At 45.9% G+C, this 23,535-nt stretch overlaps 3 protein-coding genes across 14 annotated transcripts in view; 1 reads left to right on the top strand and 2 right to left on the bottom strand.

Annotated features, from left to right (window-relative positions):
- The window catches only part of LOC6615908 (uncharacterized protein CG43867), an 83,958-nt gene that overhangs the window by 3,840 nt on the left and 56,583 nt on the right, over positions 1-23,535 (bottom strand). For 4 of the 12 annotated variants that reach the window (XM_032725035.1, XM_032725032.1, XM_032725036.1 and 1 more), the window contains 7 exons: positions 17,497-17,559; positions 2,531-3,989; positions 1,708-1,841; positions 1,226-1,648; positions 871-1,153; positions 700-812; positions 456-635 (listed from right to left, as the gene is read on the bottom strand). In XM_032725035.1, the coding sequence (XP_032580926.1) occupies positions 456-635; positions 700-812; positions 871-1,153; positions 1,226-1,648; positions 1,708-1,841; positions 2,531-3,989; positions 17,497-17,559 (2,655 nt within the window). Of the gene's footprint in view, positions 1-425; positions 636-699; positions 813-870; positions 1,154-1,225; positions 1,649-1,707; positions 2,100-2,530; positions 3,990-14,344; positions 14,946-17,496; positions 17,560-23,535 lie in introns of those variants that run through there. The other 8 variants (XM_032725028.1, XM_032725027.1, XM_032725029.1 and 5 more) reach the window with 3 other exon arrangements.
- On the top strand, positions 19,265-19,726 carry LOC6615910. Its single transcript, XM_002040242.2, has one exon. It carries the CDS (start codon positions 19,271-19,273, stop codon positions 19,628-19,630), a length of 360 nt encoding a protein of 119 aa, XP_002040278.1. The 5' UTR covers positions 19,265-19,270; the 3' UTR covers positions 19,631-19,726.
- LOC6615911 lies at positions 20,423-21,389 on the bottom strand. Its single transcript, XM_032725049.1, has one exon. It carries the CDS (start codon positions 21,340-21,342, stop codon positions 21,082-21,084), a length of 261 nt encoding a protein of 86 aa, XP_032580940.1. The 5' UTR covers positions 21,343-21,389; the 3' UTR covers positions 20,423-21,081.

The following is a 23,535-nucleotide window of genomic DNA, read 5'->3' on the forward strand; positions in this document are numbered from 1 at the left end:
AAAAGTAAGATGCTAGATTAGGTTAGTTAAGTTTAGTTTAGTTTAACATGCACATCCAGAAAGAACTGTTAGCTGATAGTGTTTGCTATGTATGTTTGATATATTGTTAAGTATGCTTAGGTATGATATTGTGAATAAACCGTTCGTAAGCTGGTTTCTTGAAGCAAAGCTTTTTTGGCTGGCAATACCTACTTTAGGTTAAAAATATACCTATTTGAGGCATTAGTGGTGACTGTACCCGTGGTACAGTTCCCACCTTGTGCGAAACTCTCTTGGGCTGTTATTGCAAGTTGTTAATGAGGAATTAGGAAGGAATATCTACACCAAAAAACAAGGACATTCAACTAAACATATCCAAGGGGATGCAGGAGCGGGTAAGGAAGAGTTTTGAAGGGCATAAGAAGCTTTGCAACTGAAAAACTTACGCGCGTTTGCTTGCCCAGCTTCTTGTTTACCTGGACGCCGACACTGAGCTTCTGGCCCAAGTGGCGGGAGGTCTGCTTGATCAGGATGCAGATCATTTCCGTCTGTAGCTCGGGCATATCCAACGCATGTTGCAGGGCATTCTGGGCGAGCACCACATGGTAGTCGATGCCCGGCTGGTTGACCGCCACCGACATAAACAGCTGAATGCTCTGTTCCGGTATTGGAAACATTCATTGGATAAGAAAGGCTTCACTTTACGATGGACGCACTCACCTTGAAGAGCTTGATGGCCTCAGGCTGCATGGTTTCCGTGTGCATAGAGGAAAGCGGGGCTGTGATGGTATCTTTGGTGTGCAGCAGTATGGGATGGCGCCACAGAACACAGTCTACAAATATGGAGGGTTTAAATGTTTTGTGACTGGCATCTTTGCATTCAAGACTTACTAGGATCACCGTCGGTCTCCATGAGCTTCTGGACAAGCTGTTCGTACTGTGTGCCAGCACTTGGGCCGCCACCAGAAACGACAGTTAGGTGATAGAGCCAGTTATCTCGCTCCGGTTTGCCGGAAAGTATCAGGTAAGTTGGTCCCTGGTGCGCTGGATAGATGGCAACTGTGAGTCTAGCCTGATCCTGGGCGGCGTCCTCTCGCTCCTCGGAATCAGAGTCTGAAACGTGTTCAACCTCCTCAACTCGGGCATCTCGCATATTAATCTGGCCAAGGGGATTCTGTCAGGGGTAGGTAAAATAGGGTTATTAAACCTTTTTACATATGTACATATCTATCGAATGTTTACTTACCGTCTCTGCCGGAGCCTTGAAGTAGAGAAACATCTTGCCCAGCAGCACACACCAACACTTCTTGGGATGACCGTTTTTCACCTTGGTCACCCAGCCCTGCACTGTGGGCTTTTGGTCGTCGCGACTGAGCAGCAGCTTAGTGGCATTCCTCCGCTGCACGTTCTGGAGCACCCGGATCCAATCGTCCATAGTGGCGTGCGAGTCCGCGGTGAGGTAGTAGACCTTTTTGCCCGTGTCTATCTCGAAGGTGGAAGCTCCCTCCGCACGATTGATTCGACATACCTCATCTAGTTGGATTTGACCCTGTGGCTTTCGCTGCACGTCGTGCTGACTCTTCCAGTAGTTGAGGGAGCCGTTTTTCAAAACGAACCAGCGCTTGCGCCAAGTCTTCAACTTGCCACCTAGCTTCGCCAAGTGACCCATCTACAAAACGGTCAGCGGTCAAACAATGTCACATTGAAGATGATCAGCAGTACACTCACCTTCTCCAGCGACTCGATCTTCTTGCTGGGCGAATCCACGTAGGATTGTCGCATAAGCAGCGATGGCATCGAGGCATCCATGCATGTGGACTCTGATACGGCGTCGGGGGGCAAAGCATAGTCATCCGAGAGGCCTGATTCAAAGGAGAGATCTGAAATTACTGTGCCTCGCATGTGCTGGAGAGGGGAGGGAAGGCTGCCGGGCTGAAGGGCATTGGCGTGATAGCGTGGTTGACTCAACTGTCGACTCGAAGGCGTCACCGTGTAGGACCCCAGCTGTTGGCCATGATTTTGGTTGGACAGTGTGTGGTGTTGGTATTGGTGTTGCGATGGTTGGAGATGCTGGTTAATGTGGCTGGAGGGCGTGGTGGATGTGCGTGAATGGATGTGGACTGCGGTGGATGGGTTAATGGCGGTCATTTGGTTATTCGGTTGGCAATGGTTGATTGATGGCAAAAGTGGTTAGAACCGCAAGTTGTTAGAACACATAATTACAATTTTTCAATTATTTCGGGATGTCTTCTAGGGAATAGCTAGAAAGCAGGCAAGTTGTAGACTGGATACGGATACGGGAGATCAAAAGGGGACGGAAAACTGTATTATACTAAAACTTCAAAGGGTTCTTGGGATTCGGAAGCAAGGAGCTTGGAGGTTACGAGTCAATAAATTAGGTATGTATGTGTTAGTTAGTGTTGGTGCGTCGAGTTGGTGTTAGTTCAATATTTACGCAAACCAATGAAGGGCAACGTTCTAATAGAGCAACACTATGCTGGGGTAATGCCCACGAGGGTTGGACAGGGAAATAAATAGTAATGGAACATACCACGCGCCTTCGCGTTTTTCGGACTCTCCGAACCACTTCGCTTAGCCGGACTCAAACTTGACGAAGTTTTCAGGCTCTTTGAGGGGCTCGATGCGCTACCGGAGGTTGAGGTCTCCGTATTGTCCGTGCTTGAGGAGTTGTGCGAGTGGTGGGTGAGCATAACCGCATGGTCCTCCCCGTCACTGGAGTCGTCGCTCGAATCGCCCGTAAATGGCATCGAGCGGATTTGCGAGGCTCTACCCTTAACCGTTGCGTAGACGGGCACGGATATATCACAGAAGCCGCCGCTGGCGGTTTGTTGTTGCCTTGACGGTGGCAGCGGAGTTCCCGGCGTGCTACCCAGGGTACCGTGTCCATCCCCGGTTCCGGTTCCAGTTCCTGATCCATGACCGTGGCCATGTCGCCGACCATTAGAGAGATTGGTTCCCATCCCGTCTTGGATATCTGGCTCCTGGCTGGCTGTGCTTTCCGCGGTACTTGTTCCTGTTCCAGCTCCTGCCAGTCCATCGTTCGCCACCTGGTAGATCTTTGCCTCCCAGCTGGGGAACCGATGCAGAGGTGGTGTCGGAGGCCGTGGGACACCCAGCTCACTGGTGGTGGTTGTGGTAGTACTGGAATTTCCACCACTGGCCATGAGAGCCGGGTTGTTCTTCATCCAGGCGGGAAGCTTTTCGCAGGATGGTGTGTAAATTTCAGCATAATCATGGGCAGTATCTGTATCTGAGCTGTCTGGCCTGGTAACTATCCTAGATTCAGTGGGGGCTCCTCCGGGTGCTTTGCTGGAGATGCTGGACAGGGGAGCCAGGGTTAACCCATCTACCGCAGCCACCAGATTTCGTTCCAGTTCCTGGGGCTCCATCGATAGGTTTCTCCTGTGCTGGTGATGCGGATATGAGCTGGTCAACGGCCGGCCAATGATCTCCTGGGGATCTAGACTTTCGCTTCTCCTCCGATGTTCAGGATTCGACCCGGACCCGGTGAAATCCTGGACGTCTAGGCTTAGGCTGTTCCGCACTGGTCCTACAATGCTATGCCGCTGGGATTGATTGGCTATGTGATTCTTGAGCAACTCCAACTGTTGATTGCACTTTACGTTTTGCTCCCGCAGCAGCTGGTTCTGCTCCTCGAGATCGCGGAGCTTGTTGTTTACCCACTCCTTGATCTTGGCAGCCTTGGCTTCGATTTGTCGCGCGTCGTGCAGTCGCAGTTGTCGCTGTTCCTCCACTTGGATCTCCAGAGACGTGATGGTTTTCTCAGTTTCCTGGGTGGGCGGTAAGCCCGATCCTGCTGCTCCTGCTGCCGAACCTCCACCTGCCTGATGGCTGGGAGAACAATGGTTCTTGGCCTGCTGCTCCTGCGGATGACTGGGGATTGGCTGGTGCGGATGCGAGTGCGGATGATGAGCTTGCTGGGGCGGTGGCTTCGGCCACTCACTCAGCCGCTGCTCCATGGCACGCACCTATAAACAGGTAAGGGAAAGAAAGCAAAAGGTTACTTGAGTTGCAAACTGCTCACAGAGCAAACTTTTCCAAATTAAATTAAATTCACACCAAGTCTCGACAAAGTTCAGGGCAGAGTCTAATAGCTACACATATACGCAGCAGCCCAGGGGATTAGCTGCTGCTAGTGAAAAAGACAGATATTCTCCGCTTATATTATATACAGCATTAAACCATTAGGACACCTGCAAAGGGTGTTCGATTATCCTGCATTCCACCTTTGAGCTGGGCTCTTGTTCTGGCAGGAACTTGTGTAATTAAGAGGCAGATGGTGGAGACCATTTAACACCCGACTGCAGTTTCACAGAAAATAGCAGAGCCAGTGGTAGTGGCACTATTTGTGGAAATGGCCAAGGAATGAGCTCGGCACATGCCATCGCCCCAGGAAATAAGTATTTTTATGGTTACACAACAATTTGCAAGTAATGCAACTGCCACGGAGAACACGAGAAAGAAGAAGAGGAAGACAGGAAAGAAATAACTTCATTTGGCACGCCAGGAAACCAAACTGACAACTAAACAAAACCGGAAAGCATATAAGGTTAGAAGGTGGTTGGGTGGAAAGGGTTACAGGGCTAAGAAGTGGGACAACGGATGAGGGATACGAAAGGAGGATGTGCAGAAGGCGCACGGGCAGAGGCAATCGAAGCGGAAGGATCCACAATGTATTCCCTTCCTTAATAGAAGGGTTACCCCCTACTACTTCAGTGGCGACTCCAAATGCATTTTTAGTTGCCAGTTGAGCTTGTGCATCCCAAATGGGTCAATTGTTTCATTGGAATATGAGGGCTAAGGGCTTATGAGCAACAAAAAGCGGGTGATACATGTCACTACGTGGCCATTTGGTTAAAAGTAAATGGACTGCCAAAAATAGGCTGCTTCTAAAAACGGCCGAAGCCCTGCTAGTCCTCCGCCTGAAACTCTCCCGCACCCTTGCTCGACCCCAACTTTTGTGGTCTATCTATAATGCCAAAGTTTATGCCTGTCATGCCACGAGACGGATTCACAGGAAGGGAGCCGAGCGAGCATCTGGGAGGAGATTGCTTATTGGGAATGGGATACGCCATGTGCAGCAGCTCGAGCAGAGTACAATAGACAAGAGCTAAGCACATGCAAAGTGGAAATGCTGGAAAAAGTGTATGGCAGTTCGGGTGGCGGAAAAAAAAACTGAATATAATCCTGCCTGGCCAGAAACTTGGAAGGAAACTATCGCCCGCGCCTCAAGTTGAACTTCGTAAAGCGCTGAAATCTTAAACGCATAAAAAGGGGAAAATCACAGAGAAGCGAGAAAGTTTCATGAAACTTGAGCCATGAAATCGGGCTGCGCCTAAACCGCTAAGACGAAATCTCGAGGCCAAAAGACCGCTGGCAATGCCTTGTTTAATGGCCCAAACAGCAAAGTTCAGACACGGAAAACTTGGCTGCTCCTCGGCTCCTTCGTCTCTTCTTGTCGTCTTCTCGCCATAAAATGAATCGAATGAATTGCCTGCATTTAGGCGTGTGAAACTTTGAGCCCCAAAAACAAACAAAGAATAAATCGAAGTCGCTAAAATGGGAGTGCGAGGACGAGGGCACTGAGACAGTAAGTTGACTTTATCTACATGCGTTTTCTAGATTCGCAGACACAGCTGCTTTCAATGGATCTATGGGTATCTGTGTCCTGTCAGACAGCCAAATCCTGGCCATTTTTGTTGTAGGATTTGCGATCTGCAGCGGGATGGCGCCTGGGATTGCTTTATGTAATGCAGAAAGCGGTGGAGCACCTTCACCCCACACAGTTTGATTTAAAATGAAATACATATTATATTTCTCCTTATGTTTTTTGGTCCTGTAGGTTATTTGAAATAATTGCTTGTTTATTGGTTCCTTTCACATGCTCAACGACATTCAGGCAACTGATTTTGAAAAGGCAAGCTCGCAGCTGTCACAAAAGCAAATTTAAGGGCTCTTTACTATTGCAGAACGACATTTTTATTGCCCGCTGCACCGAGCATGGCCCCCAACAAATAGTGAGTGCAGTGTCTGCCACTTAACATAAATCGCACATATTGCCGTAAGTTCCCTTCTAAGGCAATAATATGAAGGAGAAGGAGAGAAATCCCCGACAATAATTTGCCCCAACGCACAATCGGATTACGCCGAACGGAGAAGACTTCGAGAAGGAGCTTCGAAATGGCCTACGAGAGGGTGGATGGCGGATACGTTCCGTGGAAGCTGCCAGAAAAATGTGCTCAATAAAATAAATTCCGAAAGCTGAGCTGAAGACGATAAAAAGATGAATGAATAAGCGAGCATTTGAATAAAATTTGAATTGAATTTGCAGGGCAGGCTAAACTGGCGGCGAGAGTCTCCCTTCATCCCGTGGCCAGATTGCAGCTGCTCCCCCAACAACCACATCGCCCTGTTCTCTGACCAAGCTTGCATCCGGGTTTTATGACTAAATGAGCAGACGCAATTAAGTGGGGCTGGCTGGGCGACCGAAGTGGGGTTTCCTGGGCTTCTGCGCTGCTACACAGCAGATGACTAACGACACTCCGCCATTATGGCCAGACCGAACCGTACGGGGGCAGTGAGTCACTTTGTTGGCTGAAAGGGTCATTCCAGTGGGGGGTGTCCTCTATCAGCCCAATAGTGTAATGATGATTAATCTGCCTATACTGAAGAAGCTGTTGCTGTTGAAAGGCTCTAGCTGATGAAGATATAATGTCTTGAATATGATGCGTAAAGGACAGGAGCTCATTCTAATATATACTAACGCAGGCAAATTCGGTGACTTGTGAAGACCAAAAGTGTTACCATCGTTCCCCGACAGGGCATCGAATTAGTCCCTTCTCGCGCAAATTCTTAATACACCTCAAAATTGTGGCACAGATTAAACAAAGTCCATCTTCTATGGGATTTCGGCCACTTCCTCTACTGCTTTATCCCAATTGTTTTTCGTGTATATACATATGTCCATTTATTTTTCCGTTCCTAACGTTTCAACTTCAACTTCTTGGGCAAACAGCCTCCTGCTCCCTGGCCTTATCGCAGTGGCCCGCTCCCTTTTCCTCCTGCAACGTTTAATTTGGAGTCATGATTCCATTGTTATTTATAGTCAACAAAGCGGCAGCCGCTTGAGGAAAACAAGAGCACGGCAAAGCGAAGGACGGGATACGGCAGAGCCAGTCAAGAAAAAACTTCATACAACATTGTTGCCGTCCCCGTTCCCCGAAAAAATGGAAATACCCATCTCGCATCCCCTTCCCCGGCACGCGCCATCTTCTCCTGCAGTCGTCTCACAGTCTGGCAGAACTGACACTTATATGCTATCTGCTATCTGGTATTACCCACTCCAAGAGCTCCCCCAAAATATGCTGGATATCGTTAGCTGCAGCGCTTCCCCATATCTTTACTTCCAGCCATCGACTTTGGCCATGGAGTGCCCGCCCTACAGGGCGGCATTTCCGACAGAGAAACGAAAAAACCGAACGACAAATTGATTCGATTTTACTGAGCTATTTTGGGAACACGCTCTTCGTCATCGCCGCTAAGATGGAGATCCAGATTCCATTTTCTTGTGAACCTGATCGGAACTAAGTGCCCCAACCTTTGAGCAAAGCTGTACGCCCTTTAACTAGTCTCCAAAACCTGCTTCGTTGCGTTGATCCCCAAACGGTTAGTCTCTTCATCGGGGATTAATTCTCCGTTGCCGCTGGAAATCGCTCCACCTTCCCCCGTAAGGCTGCCTTTGGAAAGGGGACAAGTCTGCTGCGGAGGATTTTTCCATTACAGTCAATGTCAATATTTGCGTCATGTTTTGGCAGCTTTGAAATTAAAAATGCGCAGGATTCACAACATCCCGGAACGTAGTTATATGAGAACTTCATGCAGCCCGGCATCCTTCTGGAGCTGCTACGTTTATGCCCCTACTCCTTCTATCTAGCACCTCTCAACTGCTCCGTCATGCAACAGAAATTTCAGAACAGTTCAGTACGTGATCTCGACGTGCAGATACCCATTGCTCTATGTGGTAGGTAGTTTCACATTATGATGTGTCTGTTATGCCCAAATAAAGCAATTAAGCAATTAAGAGAAATTGCGGTTGTGTCAGCAGAGGCATAAACGCTACATCGTGCATATACCCCGAAACATCGTGAAAACATAAAGTGCTCCGCGAATGACGATGCCTGTGCATTGTTTTAATTAAAAGAGCCACTCTTAGCTCCCCTCCTCCACAAATCATGTGCTGCATACTTTGGTGCGTCTTCCTAGAAAACATCCTCTCGGGGGGCCGGCAGAAGAAATATGTATCTGCCATCCAGGTTATCCATTATAACAGCGCATTATTGCATTATTCCCATTATATATGCGGTCAATTCTGAAGGAGGTCGTCCGTCTCACCGCTGACACTGATTTATAATGCAGACACCGTTTGATGCATTCCCGGGGAATCCATGAACACCCCTTTTCCAGATCGGCTTAACCTAATCAGTTTTGAAAAAAGAAGTACGCAAAGTTTGCCACGCCATCTGCCAGACAATAAAGCAAGACAAAAGTTTCGCGCTTCTGATAAAACTTTGACGAGACTTGCAGTCAGGCTCTGTTTTTCCTTACATTTTCCTCCGTTTGATGGGGTCTCCGTAATATAGCGAAACTTATGGAAGCTGCTGCGCTCTGCAGCTTTAAACCTTTCGTCGGGCATTTGGAACTGAAGCATCAAAACTAACGCAGAAACCTGCGTTCTGCCCACACGTTCTGAGGGGTTTTTAAGGTTCTTCAAAGTACAGCAGCCAGTTGGACAGCCCATAGCCCTGTTTGCTTGCTCCCCTTTTAAAGAGCACTTGGGCAGCACTTCAAAGATGCCTTCCGAAACTCCCCGCCAAACTCGTCGTCTGCCACTGGCAGTGTTAGTTGTCGCTAAGGCTACCAAACTCCAGGAATATTTTCCAGCTTCACAGCTGCTTTCTCTCCGATTCTTCAGCTCGACTGTTCTGCGACATTGTCAAGAGCTGCACTCGAGCCATGCGAAAAGGCAAACAACGTTCAGGAGAAGCATCCGCTGCAGGAACAGGAGGGAGGCGGGTTCTGGGATGCAGGAGGAGCAGCACTGGCCAAGTCTGGCTCCGAATGAAAATAATAGAAATGCGCTGCTATATTTCACCGCCTCTCAATAACTTTGCTCAATTTTATTTGTGCCGTGCCCGAGCCCAACCCAAAAAAGAATTAAAAGTCAGTCACAGTCTTGATTCCCCCAACGACAACTGTTTGTGTCGCGGAGCAAGTAATGGGCTCATATTATACGTATTCTTTATTCTTTAAATTTTCGACGGCCTGCGCCTTCCCAGTTTTCTGTTTTTGTTTCGGGGGTGTAAGTTCTGCCTTTTCCGCATCACTGGATTAGCATTTCCCATTCCGATCGAGCCAAGCAACAATGCATGTAGCTTCCCTTTCATTTAGACCCACTCAACTCATTAGGCAACTACCGACTGCCCGGGGCCAAAAAAGAAAGATAGCTTTAATTATGGGGGAAGCCCACAAAGTTGAAATGGTTACTGCTGTCGCTGGGTTTTTTACATACCCTATAATACAACACAATTCCAACGAGAGCTAAAATCATAATATAGGATTCAATGAGGATCACGCTGTATCATTTATTTAGTGATTTTGTGCAATCGATATGACCAGTTATTAATTTAAACATTGAGGGTATTGAAAAAGTGTATTGAAATCCCTATATTAACCCACTCCATTTTCAGTTTGTAAATTTTGAAAAAATCCCTTTGTTGCAGGAACAGTGGGCGAAAAAACGCTGCCCGGTCAATGACAAATAAGGCACTCAAGTGTAATAGCTAGCGAAATGGGGGATGCAGTGCTTCATCTTTGTTTTTCTGGCATGCAATCAATGAAAATGTTGGGAAAACTTTGGTCCTCGATCAAAACTCGATAAAGTGACCTTTTCTCGGTCCCGTCGTCATACCAATTAACCGTGAAGCATTTGGGAGCACAGACAACAATGTCTCCTCGCGAAAAACAGCGAAACTTGAAAGCAATTAAGAAATTTTCCAGCTTCCCCCATTTTCCGTTTACTTTTCTTTTCTGCTCTGGAATAAAATGGTTTTTCCTTCAGGTCTTGACAACTTTTCAGCGCATTCTCTCACTTTTCCACAAATCATAAATATTACATTTTTATGAAGCATTCGCTACGATTGCTCACAGCTGGGGCCCAACACGTAAAAAGCAGTCAAAGACATTCGGCGGTGAAAAACTGCAGGGGAAAAACTCAACGAGGGGGCGGACAAGGGCAGGGATACTTATCGTAAAGAAGACGAGTGTATTGTTCACCAGTTTTTTTAATCTTCACTCGCACTGACGGGCGTGGATTTATATAAAATGTTGGGCGGACCGCCCGGTCAAGAACATGGAGCAGGAATCAAATAGGATACTAGGTTTAGAATAAGAAAAAAATAGTAAATTACACATAGTACATACATCGGGGACATTGTGTGCGCCGGCCCTTTTCCGCTGACTGTGCAATTTTCGGCATTTTCATTGCGATTTAAGGGGTCCACTCAGTTATTCTTATAAGATCGTACAAAGGTCCTTCGCCTCGGCTGTGTCGCGCGCACAGGGGTTAAGTTTCGGTCTAGGGGTTCGGGGTTGATTTCGGCACAGAGCCCTCTGAATCAAAAACATTTGAAAGCATCAGGGAGGGGGAAGTCGGTTGGATATGCAGAGGAAAACCGGTTTCGGATCCGCTGATCGCGAGCGATGGTTGGATGGTTGAAACCCGGGAGAGAGGGAGACTCGAAATCGGTAGTTGGTCCTTTCGCGCGTAGTTTTAAAGCACTTTCAAACACTCCACCAGAAATATGCAAAAACGTTTTGGTTCGACACGGCAAAAAAAAACATAGATTATGAATTAACCGGTGTGGTTGTTCACGTAATCGGAGACCAAACAGCGAAGTGAACGACTCGAGCTGCCAACAAGAACTAAAACCGAAACTGAACCCGAGTGAAGCGAAAAGACTGCGGGAAATGCTCGGGGAAATTGTGCTGCCAGCGCTGGCAGAGGGAAATTCGCTGAGGGAAGTTTTAGCGATGCGTGCGTGTTTTATTTTTGGGGTGGCATCGAACAGAAGCACATACACCACTTCTTGCATCCCACCGCATGCCCTATCCCGTATTCGACGGATGCTCAACTCCTGGCCTGGCCAGCATAGAGCCCTCGCCTTCCCACGCTGAATGTGTATGTGTTTGCATTTGGTGCTTAGTGGCTTTAGGAGCAATTATTTGGATGTAAAGTGATACTGCATCACTGAACTTTAAATACTGATCACTTAGAAATACAAGGATATGATATTGTTCAAAAACCCATTCAATTTGATTTTGAAATCTAAGGCTAGTATGGACAAGACCCTCCTGTCAGCCGCCACAACGGGAAAGTAGCGATCCAGCTGGAGAGGGATGTCAGTCGGGTTGGTGCGTCCCTTGTGGGGTCCAGCCCTAAGGAGAATCCCCGTAAGTGGAAACTGGGGCTGAGGGCAGGTGCTCGTTACTTGTCAGATTATATGTGTGTATACCGCAGTGCTTCGCAACTGATGTTGAATAGGAGCAGTCGTACCAGGCAATTTATCTCTGTTCCGCCAGTTTTCCATTGCCCAAATATGCTTTGTTGCTTCTTTTTGCACATAATAAATGTACCATGTTGCGTTGGCTCTTTGGATGATTGTTTGCGGTGGGTGTTAACAATTTGCCTGATTAAAGGCCGGCTATAACAGCCATCGCACACAAAGGGGATACTGATGAGTCAGTGGCGCTGCCATCCATCAGAGTGCCAGAAACCAGCAGCCACCCAGACGAAGCAACCGGGCTATATGGTTATATATGTAGAACCTCCAGACTGGATGGCGGCCAACCGATGGAGACACTTTCCACTCCAAGACTTTTCCTCTCGAAGCGGCGCAGTTGGGTACTTTCCACAAAATTGGCATTTAAGCTAACACTTTGGATTTGGATGGGAGTAGTCAGAATCTGAACAGAATAACTTAACAAAAAAAAGACTAAAATTCGAGATGTTTGTTACCAGTAAGGATGAGAAACTCAAAGATGAATCAGAACATGAACTAAATATACCAAGCTGCATCTCAAAAAAAATTAACCCGGTTCCCTGATTTCGTAACACCTCGTGCCGTGAGTTTGATGACCCAATGGAACCGTGAGACGCTCGATGGATACAAAAGCATCTTGCGGATATCTATCACATCATTCACAGCCTCGAGTTGCCGGCGGAGTCGCGACTTCTGCGCGCTATTTTTATAAATATTTATGCGGCCCCTCGTCTCATGTCTTTTGACTCGTGCGTGGCTCCATTGGCTGCCCAAGAAGTTGCTATGTGTTAGCGGCAAAAGCCACAGTCCGCCAAATGATGTCGTCGACTTGCAGACGAGATTAAAATAAAGAAAGCAGCCTTCGGTGGCTACAAAACGTTGAAACCACTTAGACCAGCAGGAAAAAATCCGAGAAACGGCCTTAGGAACAGAGCGTTTTGGGTTAAGAATCCAACATAGCCCTTTTCTATTGGATTGAACTTTAAATAAAATATATTACTTGGTTAAACAGTAGTGCACAGTAATTTCTCCATATGTAAAATCGTAGGTCTTAAAAGGAATAGTGCGTATGCACTGCATGTCAACTCGGTATGCTCCGTGTAATCAGCTTTTAATGGGTACGAAAAACGGATAATAAAAGAGGGAGAGCGAACTCGAGGCGAGGCATAAACGCATTACATTTTTCAAATGCACATCAGCATCAGCAGGGCAAGATGCGGACTGGGGCGATGGCACATTGGATCAGGAAAGGCACCGGCTATGTCTACTACGGCTATGTGGCTATATGAGTATGGGGAATGGGTATGGGGTGTGGGGTGTGGAGTGTGCAGTGTGCAGTGTGGGCGAAGTGCAGAGGCTTCGAGCGAAAGTGGCAATCGTCGGAGACCAAGACAACCACCAAGACAAGACGATGGCGGCTAGCCTGCACTCAGATGACGGATGCATGCATCATTAATACAACTGAAACAATGTTCAACAACTAAATAGCAACAACTGTCGGGTAAGGGGCATGAAGGGGAAGGTGGCGACTGGGGTCCGCCAACGCTTTACATCTCCCCAATCAAAGTGCCCTCTCGAAAAAACTGAAGAAGAGAGAACGGCACCGCAAATACCCTACACGAAAAGATCGTTATGTTGGGGATAGATATGAAGGCCCGTTGCAGCATTTGTAAACGTGACTTTAAAATGTTAAGATCAGGTTACTACTAACACAAAACTTAATGCAGTATGTAGGTAGGTAGGGTAATTCCGGATGCGGTTGGGTTGCAAGTCTGCCATTATTGGCGAATATAATTAACAGAGTGGCCCACATACAGTCCAGCAGAGTAAGTGCATCCACGTATGTCTCCACTTGGCACTGGGGCTGGCGCATCCAATCAATGTTCACCCGGAGATGAATGGATAGTCAGTGTGGAAGGCTTAACAGCTGATCCACGTGCCCAGAACTCAGAACCCAGATGCCAGAGCCCCAAGCTCCATCTCCTGGCGTCTCGAGGCAATCAATCAACTACTCTCGTGCTGCATCATCGTAGTGGATGCGAATGTATCTCACGGATGCAGGAAAGTTAATTGAATCTGCAGCTCCTACACAAAGTGGGAATACGAACAGAAATCGAAATGGGAATAGGAATAGGAATGGACAGGGGCATCATTCATCAAGCAACAATCAAAGAGATGAGATGAGATGATACATTTATACAAAAAGATATTCAATCAACAGGCTGACCCATTTCTCGATTTCATTTCGCCAGCACACCAAAAGGTTGAAAGTTCAAACGCGAATTGTTTAATTGCATTACCGGCAACCAGCAGTGGGTTGAAGGGGTCATGTGACATGTGCACAATAATACAGCCAAATTCTCCCTCCAAAGTGTAATGATTGGGGGCTGCGCTCTAATAATAGCCACTGTATTTCAGTTAAAAGGAAATATTTCAGATAACTCCAGGTGGGCGGTGCAAGAAAAACGCAAACGGAAGCAAGACATCTTCAATATGTTAAACAGTCATAATTTATGTGGGTTAAAATTAGTTCAGACTCATAAAGATCTTTTCTTGAGGTCGTCACTTCTCTTCACAAATGAAATTTAGAATTATATATGTATGTTGGCTTAATGTTTTGCCCAAGAGGTCATTGATGCAGCATTTCCATCGCGTTTTAGTAGCCATACATTCTGACATGGTACGGATTTGAGTACGTACTTATATATTGCATTTCGTAAGCTTACCTTTTTCCTATAGTTATCCATTCATAGAAGGGGGTTTGTTCGTTGTTTGATGAGATTCGTTGCGTTTTTTGGATGATCCTGCCTCCTGCTCGTACTTAAGCCGTTACTCCAGCTAAAGATGCTGTTACTGTTAGTTATAGTCCTTCAGCTGTTAATGTAGTCGTTGCTGTTGGTATTTTCTTTGTTTCTGAGGAAAGCAAACGCAATAGCGACGACGCTTTCCTACAGGACGCTTTTCCAACATGTTTGGGGGGCACCAGCGAATTTCGCTTAGGAATTTTGATATCTCTTAATTCCTGCTCTGCGTTATTCTATATTTCGTGCGTTAACTTCTTTGTTGCAGCATTCCACTGTTGTTGCATTAGATGTTCAGCGTGTGGTTTATGCTTTTCCGATTTCCTGACTTCTTTCAATTTAACAATTTCGGTTCCTTTCTTTTGATTTTCTGGGTTTCCTCCTCTTATCTTCTTTTCCTGGTTGTTGCTGTTTTGTAAATGGACGTTTTGTTGTTGTTTGGCTTAATTTCGATATGTGTGTTTGTTGTGTTTTTAATCCTCGTTTGTTCTGGTATCGTTCCTCGTAGTTGTTGGTTATTTATTTAAAGTGAGAGCTTAGTTTACTTAACTTCGTGCTCTTATTGTATTTTGTCTGTCCTTTTGGGCTGCTGCTGCTTCTTCCCCATTTCGCTTTTCCTTCTGCTTTCGCTCTCCTTCTTCTTCGCCAGTCAGCTGTCGTTGAGCGAGAGGCAATTCGAGAGAAGACTGTTATTGCTTTCTCTGTGCGCAAACTCTTTGCGCTGGTGTTGTACAATGCGATATTATAATGTCTCATAACCTAGGACGTTCATTAATTTGCTCTGTCAGCACACACTAACCGAAATCTCGGGATTGCAATGCTTGTTTCCACCTTCATGTTATGAATATTTCCTAGCAAACATTCGTTTAACTGCGCACTGCCAGTCACTTTTCCCTCTTTTGTGTGGCTATGTGGGGCATTGTGCGCGCGTTTTGTACCGATAATTCTCTTGCCCTGCGGTGACTTCACCTCCTTTTTCACCACGAGTTTACCGTTAACTACTCGCAGTGTAAGTTGGATTAATTTTTGCTAAAATGGCAGTATTTATTTGGCCCAACAATTGAAAAACAAACTCGACAGATCCGCGCAGCTACAAGTCTTCTTTTGCACAACTTTTACGCTCTGCGCTTTGTTACGCTGTTTCTTTTTGTTCTCTGTGTTCCATTCAGGTTTTGGGTTTATTCGCCAGTGGTTTTTTTTTTAGGGGTGGCTTTCTCTTTTCGACTCTCTCTCTCAGCTTCGCCTCCGCTCTCAGCGGCCTGTCTAGTCAAGCTTTGCAACCCTTCAGAACCACAGTTTGAGCACCATTTCTTGGAAATACGGTTTGAAAGTGGTTTAGTCCGCTAGTTGTTCTTGTTGTTTGTTTTGCTTGGCCTTCCTTGCCGACTTTCATGCGTTTTTAACACTTTCCAACACTGCCAAGTGCCATGTGCTCGCCTCATGTCACCTCACTTTTTTATGGCGGTCCACTTGCACCCACAGATTCCCATCTTTCTCAGAAAATCCTAATTGACCGAGTTCAAGCATTTTAAATTTTCCTAAGCTTACATATTCTAAAATTTGATTAGCTATATTCATACTTTACGATTAATCCTTAAATATCTGGGGATTTCATATTTATATACACCTATAATCGGAAACGGACGTAATGCTTTCCACCAACTTTCACTTCCCCTCATAATAGTCACGACCAATTGATGCATAAGTAACGAGGCTGTTAACGGTTTGGCCTCCAAAAAACCGAAGGGTTGCCGGCAATTTAAAGGGGAGTAAAGATCAGAGGAAAACTGGGAAATCGGGGTGGCTATGGTATTCTGGCCCATCCTGTTAGCTAGTTAACATCCCACGTGCTTGTACATGAATTTAATCTCGGGGCAAACAAAGTAACAAGAATTCAATTTGTCACAGTGGCTAGCCCCGCTTTGTTGAGTATCCGGGGTTTGTCCGACGGGACTGGGTTCCCTTGCTCTCTCCGGGAATGGCACACAGAGCAAGGTGAAGCCGGGGATTCGAAGGTGGCCAAGGATCCGGGCAACATCGCCGGGCAACGGTGGCTCTATCTCTCTGAGCTACCCATGATCTAGATGTGGGAGGGGGAGCATGTAATGCACAGAGAGAAATGGGTTGTTGTCTTAAACAGAGAATATTTCCTGTTCGGTTTTAGGGTGCATAGAGTATTCAACGCTTCTTCCACCAATTCTCAAATTCCCAGTGCTTGCCTTTTTTCGAGCAGTGGAGAGGCGAACTAAATGTCGCGAGGGAGGTGGTGTAAATATTTGCATTTCGCTTGTTTTTTGGGGTGTTGCGTTAGGCAAAGCCAAAAGGCTCCGGGGACTTGTTAATGTAAACAATGCGCATTTAATATTGAAAGCACAAGTACGAGGAGCTGGGCCACAATCGAGCAATCGGAAGGGGGCAAATACAGCCTGTGTATTTCGTCCTTTTGGGGTAGTTTTGTGCCACGGAGGAAAGCTTCTCTTCGCTTGCAGCAGCACGAACTCCAACGCAGGCCTGCATTAACGCGTATTTCCGGGGAGCACTGGGTGACAAGGGAATGCGATGTAGGCTTGTGTACCGAGCCCACGCTGTGGAGCCCGTTACCCCTCCCTTAACAGAAGTAGAGGCACTCAACAAAATACAAGGTGGTAATAAACCTCTGCGAATAAATTTAAAAGAAGTCACAGGTAGTCGTTCGACTACCATACCACTTTCTTTTCTTGAATCTTATAAAGATGGACTTGCGATTTTAGAATTTTTACAGTGCTATGTAAGAATTTCAACTCATTTCGCGCAGTGTCTGTTTGCCGCTTGTGTTGGTGACAACTTTTAGGTTGGTGGGCCAGTTTTGTTGTTAGCCACAGCTGTTAGTGGCCCCCGCTCGACGAACACCCCCTTTAGCTACACTTTCTCCATCCCTGTATAGAACAGCATTGTCATGAAAATCTGGGAACCCTCCACCTTTAAGCTGTCCTCCAATGTGGGGGCTCTGTGCAGGATATCCCCTTGCCATCGTTTTAATTTTGCCACCCAAGCGATAAGGATTAGAAGCGGGGGCTGCCAGTCATTTAATGGCTTACCTTATCTTCGGCTTCCTCGGCGCGTTCTTCCGCTTCAATGACGCGCTGTTCGAGCTCCGTTAGCTGCAAGTAGAAAGAAAGGGACTTGGTTAAAACTCATCATTGTTAATGTTGCAGTAACCAAAGCAGGAACATCTTATTATCTTGAGAGAAAGGCGTTAATTACAGGATCTAAACATGACTAAGCATTAACAATTGTGGGATAAATTTGATGTCTTATCCTGCAGTTTTTGTTTTTTATATATATTTACATTTTCATATTTGTAATTTATACATCGTCTCATCAGATTTTCAGGAGTTTTTACCAGGACGCAGGAGCATTTTATATATATTTAAATTTTTCTGCCGAAAACTATTAAAACCAAACTAATATTGTAAAAGTTTTGAAAAAATACAATTGATAAATACTTTTGTAGATCTGTATGTAAAATATTACGTGGCGCCATCTATATCTGAAGGCTTGTCTGAATGTGTATTGCCCAAGTAAAATGTTATCTGACCACAAAGTTTCTTCTTGGTTTTATTCCATAATCCACAGATTACATAATTAACTTGATTAGTTGGGAATAGGTTATACTTTCAATAAATTATTCCTAAACCTCCGTGTTTTCAATGGATCTATAAATAAATTTACAGTGTACTTTCATAGTCGATTCCACAACCCGATGTAAGCATTTATCTGATACACTCTCAAACACATTATTCACCTTAGTGCAGACACCTACCCTAATAAGAAAAAGTTCCCAGTATTTTTTGATGTGGTGAATTTAGTTTAAGCACTTGAAGAATGGCTATTTTGCGGTCTCTTATGCTTTTGGGTGTTTTTTTTTAGCATGGAAGTTTTTCACGGGGAATCATCTACCCACCCACCCGATGGATGGTCTATCCATCAATGAATCAATCATGGGAAATGACACACAATTTGCGGCTAATAGGGATAATGCTCTCTAGCTAATACAATTCATGTCGCTAGGATCTGTTTTTTTCACCTGGTATTAAGATAATTTTGGAAAACGGCGCACATTCGCCCTTGGTCGCTTGCTTCGCGCGTTTAGCACTCAATGGTTTGCCATTTAAGATAGGTGAAAAGACAGCCGCGGAAATGGCCCTCGAGGAATTCCCTTCCAATTAATCACCCAAGTGGCCTACGGAACCCAAGAGTCCAAAAGGAGGAAGGACGTAGAGGAAGATGGTTAAACGCCGCTAAGGGTTCCACTTGAATCGCGCAGGAGATCGACTGCCGTCTATTTTGAATGTCTTAAGTGCATTAATTTCCGCTTTTTATGCCATTCAAGTGGCCACCCAATCAAGGGGGCAGGCGGGGGGTGTGGAGCCTATTGATTGATGGATGTCAAATTGCTGTGCGAAATATGAAGGAGCCTCCTCTACCGATGATGAATGGCGGAGCGGAAGTGGCAGGAAGCGTCAGCTTGACTTGATGGTAAGCTTTCATACATCTCCGCTTCCTTCAGAGTTAACCTTTGCTAGGCTATTTACTCGTACTTCTCTACTCAAAGGAGAATCTAACTGCATATCCAATCGAATATGAAGTACAAGTACCGTCTAAAATCTCCAACATTGTTAGGAAGTGTTTTTATTTGTTTGCTTGCTGCTTCGTCTGCACTTTAATACTATAAAAAGAGTCCGATTGGTCATGTAATGACTAAGTAGAGGACTAATTGGCTGAGCCATTCCCTTTGCCAAAAACAGCTGCATAGCTGCACGATTATAAATAGGGTGGAACCACCGACAAACTCGCCCAGAAGCAGCAAATATGTGCTCTAGTTTAGGCGACTTGTTTGCCTGCATTAGGGCCCAGGGAAATTCCGACGCGGATTCCACCATCACCACCCATCGGCGGAATATCGCTGACCTGGACGATGAGGAGCCCGATCTGCAGCTCCAACAGGTGCCGACCCGCAAGTGGAACGATCTTTCCGTGCCACAGCGACACGATTCGTTCCCAGTTCTTCCCCCTCCAGCTGCATCTCCATTGACGGGATGCCTTCGTCCCTCTTTGCGGTCAGCAAGGGTCTCCTACGAAGCCTTGGAGCGCTACGATCGGATTTTTGGCAGATCTATCCAAGACGCCAGGTCATCTGGTTCAGTCCGAAATATTCCCGACCAGTTCTAGGCGGAAATTTTTTGGGATTTCGGCATTGATATGAAAATGTGATCCCCATATTCCGCTAAAAGCCGAACACAATAAATACATTGACTATATAGACAATTTCCTTGCATGTGATGGCTGGCTGGTGTGTTCGGCGCTGCGACAAAACTGGGCCAAAGCATTGGATTAAACATAAAGCTGAAAAGGCAGAAAGTTCGGCTCGACTTGCGTGCGTGAAAGATTGCCGAGGTTTTACCGGATTTGGCCGTCCTCATCCGCACACCTGTTTAATCAGGGCGTTCTGACCTGCCAATTGGCGACTTAATTGGAAGGAAATGAAGCAGTCGGCGGACAAACAAACAAATAACTCACAATGGGTGAAGTAAACCCCGAAGCCCCTACTGCCAAAGGAGGTGACTTTGCCCATTAGTCGGTTTAGGTGTCGTTTGCCGTTCTGCTGAAAGTTTCCAGCGAATGTCGCACTAAAAGTTGTCTTCCTCGCGATTGCGATATAGTTGTGAATATATAGGGGGTCTTATAGGGTGGGTGGACAATGCTGCAAGGAGGAGGGGTGGAGATCTTGATGGGCTGCAGTAGTCTTCATCCGACTGGGAATTGCTTTGGATAAAACGAGTTCACACTGATGTGTGCTACGACCGGAAAAAGGCGCCCAATTGATAGATCAACAATGGAACAGTGCAACAGCAAACTTGCTTTAGAAACGCATTATTCTGTGGTCTGAGTCGTATACATAATGCGACCTACCACCCCACAAAGCTAAATAAATAAAACATTTTAACAGTTTACCAACAATATTTTCATATTTATACTCAATTCCATCGGTACTCGTAGAGTAAATAAGTCAACAACAAACTTTTATACAGACTATAAGGTATCCGATAGTTGACACTCGAATAGGGGTAGTGTTCTCTCTTTGTATTGTTTAGGAAACTGTGCCTGGTTCTTTGGTGCTCACAATCGAATCCAAACATTTACCATATGTGCATATACATTTTTAAAACACATAAAATGATACACTTAAGTAATCCTATCCCATTTGAAGCTATCGTACACAGCCTTTGTTAGATTCGTTTAACCCACTCCTGTACATCGATGACCTGTAGATTGGTTAGGTTATTACGCCCATTTTTATTGGCTTTCAATTCGTATGCCAGTTGTCTCCTCATTTGGTTTGTGTTTTGATTGCAAAAAGTTAATTAAAATTTTGTTGTAATTGAATTTTATTGCATTGTTTGTTTGCATTTTGTTTTGTTCAGGTTTTTTGCTTTGTGCGGAACTTTGTTTGAGTTTTGTCGAGTTTTTCTATTTTTTGCCGGCTGTTTTGTTGTCTGGCCATTATGCCATTTGTTGTCATTTGGTTTTTGCCTTTGGTCTTAATTGGATTATGGCAAAAAGAGTTTTAATTAAACCAAATGAAGCGGAGTGCGGGCAGTGAGTGGCAAGCTCTTTTTGAATCAGATGATGGTTTCCGGCAGCCTGGGATCATCGTAACCATCGACGAAGCCTTCGAAGCTATTATCGCACTCCTGCTCGGCAGCCAATGGGTTGCGAATGAGTTCAAAGGTCAGTGGCGGCAGTGGCGGCAGCGGGGGTAGTTCGACCTTTACCACTTTCGACGCTGTTTCTTCATTCGCGGGAGTCGATGGGAATTCCATCATACAGTCGTCCCCGCAGCGTCGGCAGTACAGCAGATCCACCAAGAAGCCCAGAAACATCCCCACCTCTGATTATGCGGTGCTCGCCCGACAGCTGATTTCGCAGCACTGACGATATCGGGGAGCCACCTACTACTATACTACCCACCTACTTCTACAGCCCCAGGCATCCACGCATCCACAAATCCACGCCCCAAGCCCCACGCGCCACACCCACAACACAGCTGCGTCCACAGCAGAATTCGCAAATGGATGGATTACAGACTCGCTCGTTTTCCAGTAAACCCATCGTCATCGGTGTAAAAAGCAAATGACAAAATTAATTAAAATTAAAATTAAATGTCCCTCGTTTGGCGTTGATTAAGGAGTGCGATCATGCATTATGCATAGCACATTATATCGTATTCACTGCATCGGCATTACGTAATCCACTGTCCACACACACGCGCGCGCATTTATGCACTTATGCATTTATGTTTGTTGCTGTATAGAATGCACATTATAATTACATTTATGCACGGCCATCAAATTCAATGGGGCTAAAGCATTTGCATAACGTCCGCACGCCCTGTTCACTCGTTAAAGTCGAGATTCGAGGTGGCTTCCGTTCCAAAAGCACTTTTGAGCCCTCTGCAGGGAATACTACTATTTAATACTGAGCATTATTTAGACCAACATAATTGGGGACTAACGTGAAAAAAGTTTCGATTCTACTTGGTGCTGCTACTACGCTGATCAGTTCAATGCATTTCTGCTCTGTCTCGCTCTCGCCACATTTCCGTCCTACTCTCACTCACTCTCTCGCTGTCTACTGCAACGAAAAATTTAATTTGGCCAGGAAGAAGAGCTTATGAAAAAATGAATAAGAGTGAGAAATTTGCAATCTTTTAATCACACTCACTCACTAGCTCTGTCCCTCTCCTCCCTGCTCTCCCCGCCTCTCTCCATCCCGCTCTGTGATTTTAATTATGCTTAACAAGCTGGGAAAGAAGCAGCAGCTGCGGCTGAGGAAAATAAATGAAGGCCATTGCTCGCCATCCGCAGGTCCTTTGAGGACTCCCGCTCGACATTTCACACTTTATGGTCCCCATTTGTTTATATTAAGTTGGTTGCATTATTAAAGGTATTATGATGTCGGAATGTGACTAATTAAACGCACTCGGTCCATTTTTTCATTTTTTCTTATATTTTCATAGATCTATGCTGCCCTTCGAGCATTGTTTCTTTATATGTTGGGTTTTACTATAACTCTCCCTATTCCGCCGTCATTCGCCTTTCGAACTTTTTATTATGCCTGTTAAGAAATACAGCGCGGAAAATGCAAATTTGTCACAAATAAAAAACCGTAGAGAGCAAGCAAAAGACAGAAAGTAGGCCAATCATGCCACAGCCAAATTCATGTCAACCGCATGAAGGCCAGGCCCATACGCACCGACGTCCTCTCCACGCCACTCTACTTTTTTTGGGCTTTGGGTCAAGTGGAAAGAAGAACAAGCACGACAAGAATAACCACAACATGAAAAACTAGGTTAACATGGGTTAAGATGTGTCATTAACTTGCCACAAACACACATGGGAGGACTGGGCCGGCATTGCGACACAAGTGCCCCACGGCACTGCACTGCACGTTTCCCCACTCCAATTCACCATTCCCATCCCCGCAAAAGGGGATTTTATTGGCAAAAGGCCCATTTTCCAAGAGGGAACAAGAGAGAATGCTGGAGTCGAGTTCCCCGACTATCAGATACCCATTACTCAGCTTAAGGCCAAAAGGGAGTACAAGTAGCACAACGCCTGTTTTCAAGGTTTCAAGGTTGCACGCGAAAGTAATAATAATACAATTTTAAGCGTCCGTTGCAAGTGTTTTGCCTGCGGAGTCATTAGAGGGGCGTTTTACCACTGCTGCCGACGACTTCTCATTACGGCTAATGTGCCAAGGGCGACTGCTGCACCTGCGCCTGCACCTGCAGCATCCCCACCTGGCTGAACTAATTAGCAGCTAGGCAAAGTCGAAGGCAGCTCAGCTTAGAGCGGCAAAGTTCCTGGGCGCCATCGAAATTGACACAAATTGGCACAAGGCGAGTACATCAGGGCAATCAGATTAGACGATGTCGTCGTCATCACGTCATGTGCGATGTGTTTTCCCGGTGCACCTTATTTTCCAGCGCCCTCCCGTTCGCCGACAACTTCGTTTTTTCGCTCCGTAGTTAAAAGCTGAGGAGAAGCCACAGGAGCCACGCAGCGATTTTGCAG

This window comes from Drosophila sechellia, chromosome X (genome assembly GCF_004382195.2).
Source record: "Drosophila sechellia strain sech25 chromosome X, ASM438219v1, whole genome shotgun sequence".
NCBI lineage: Eukaryota > Metazoa > Arthropoda > Insecta > Diptera > Drosophilidae > Drosophila > Drosophila sechellia.

What these genes read in the sequence shown, in the direction of transcription:
- LOC6615910 (XM_002040242.2), top strand. Translation starts at nt 19,271, where the DNA reads ATGTGCTCTAGTTTAGGCGACTTGTTTGCCTGCATTAGGGCCCAGGGA.
- LOC6615911 (XM_032725049.1), bottom strand. Translation starts at nt 21,342, where the DNA reads ATGTTTCTGGGCTTCTTGGTGGATCTGCTGTACTGCCGACGCTGCGGG.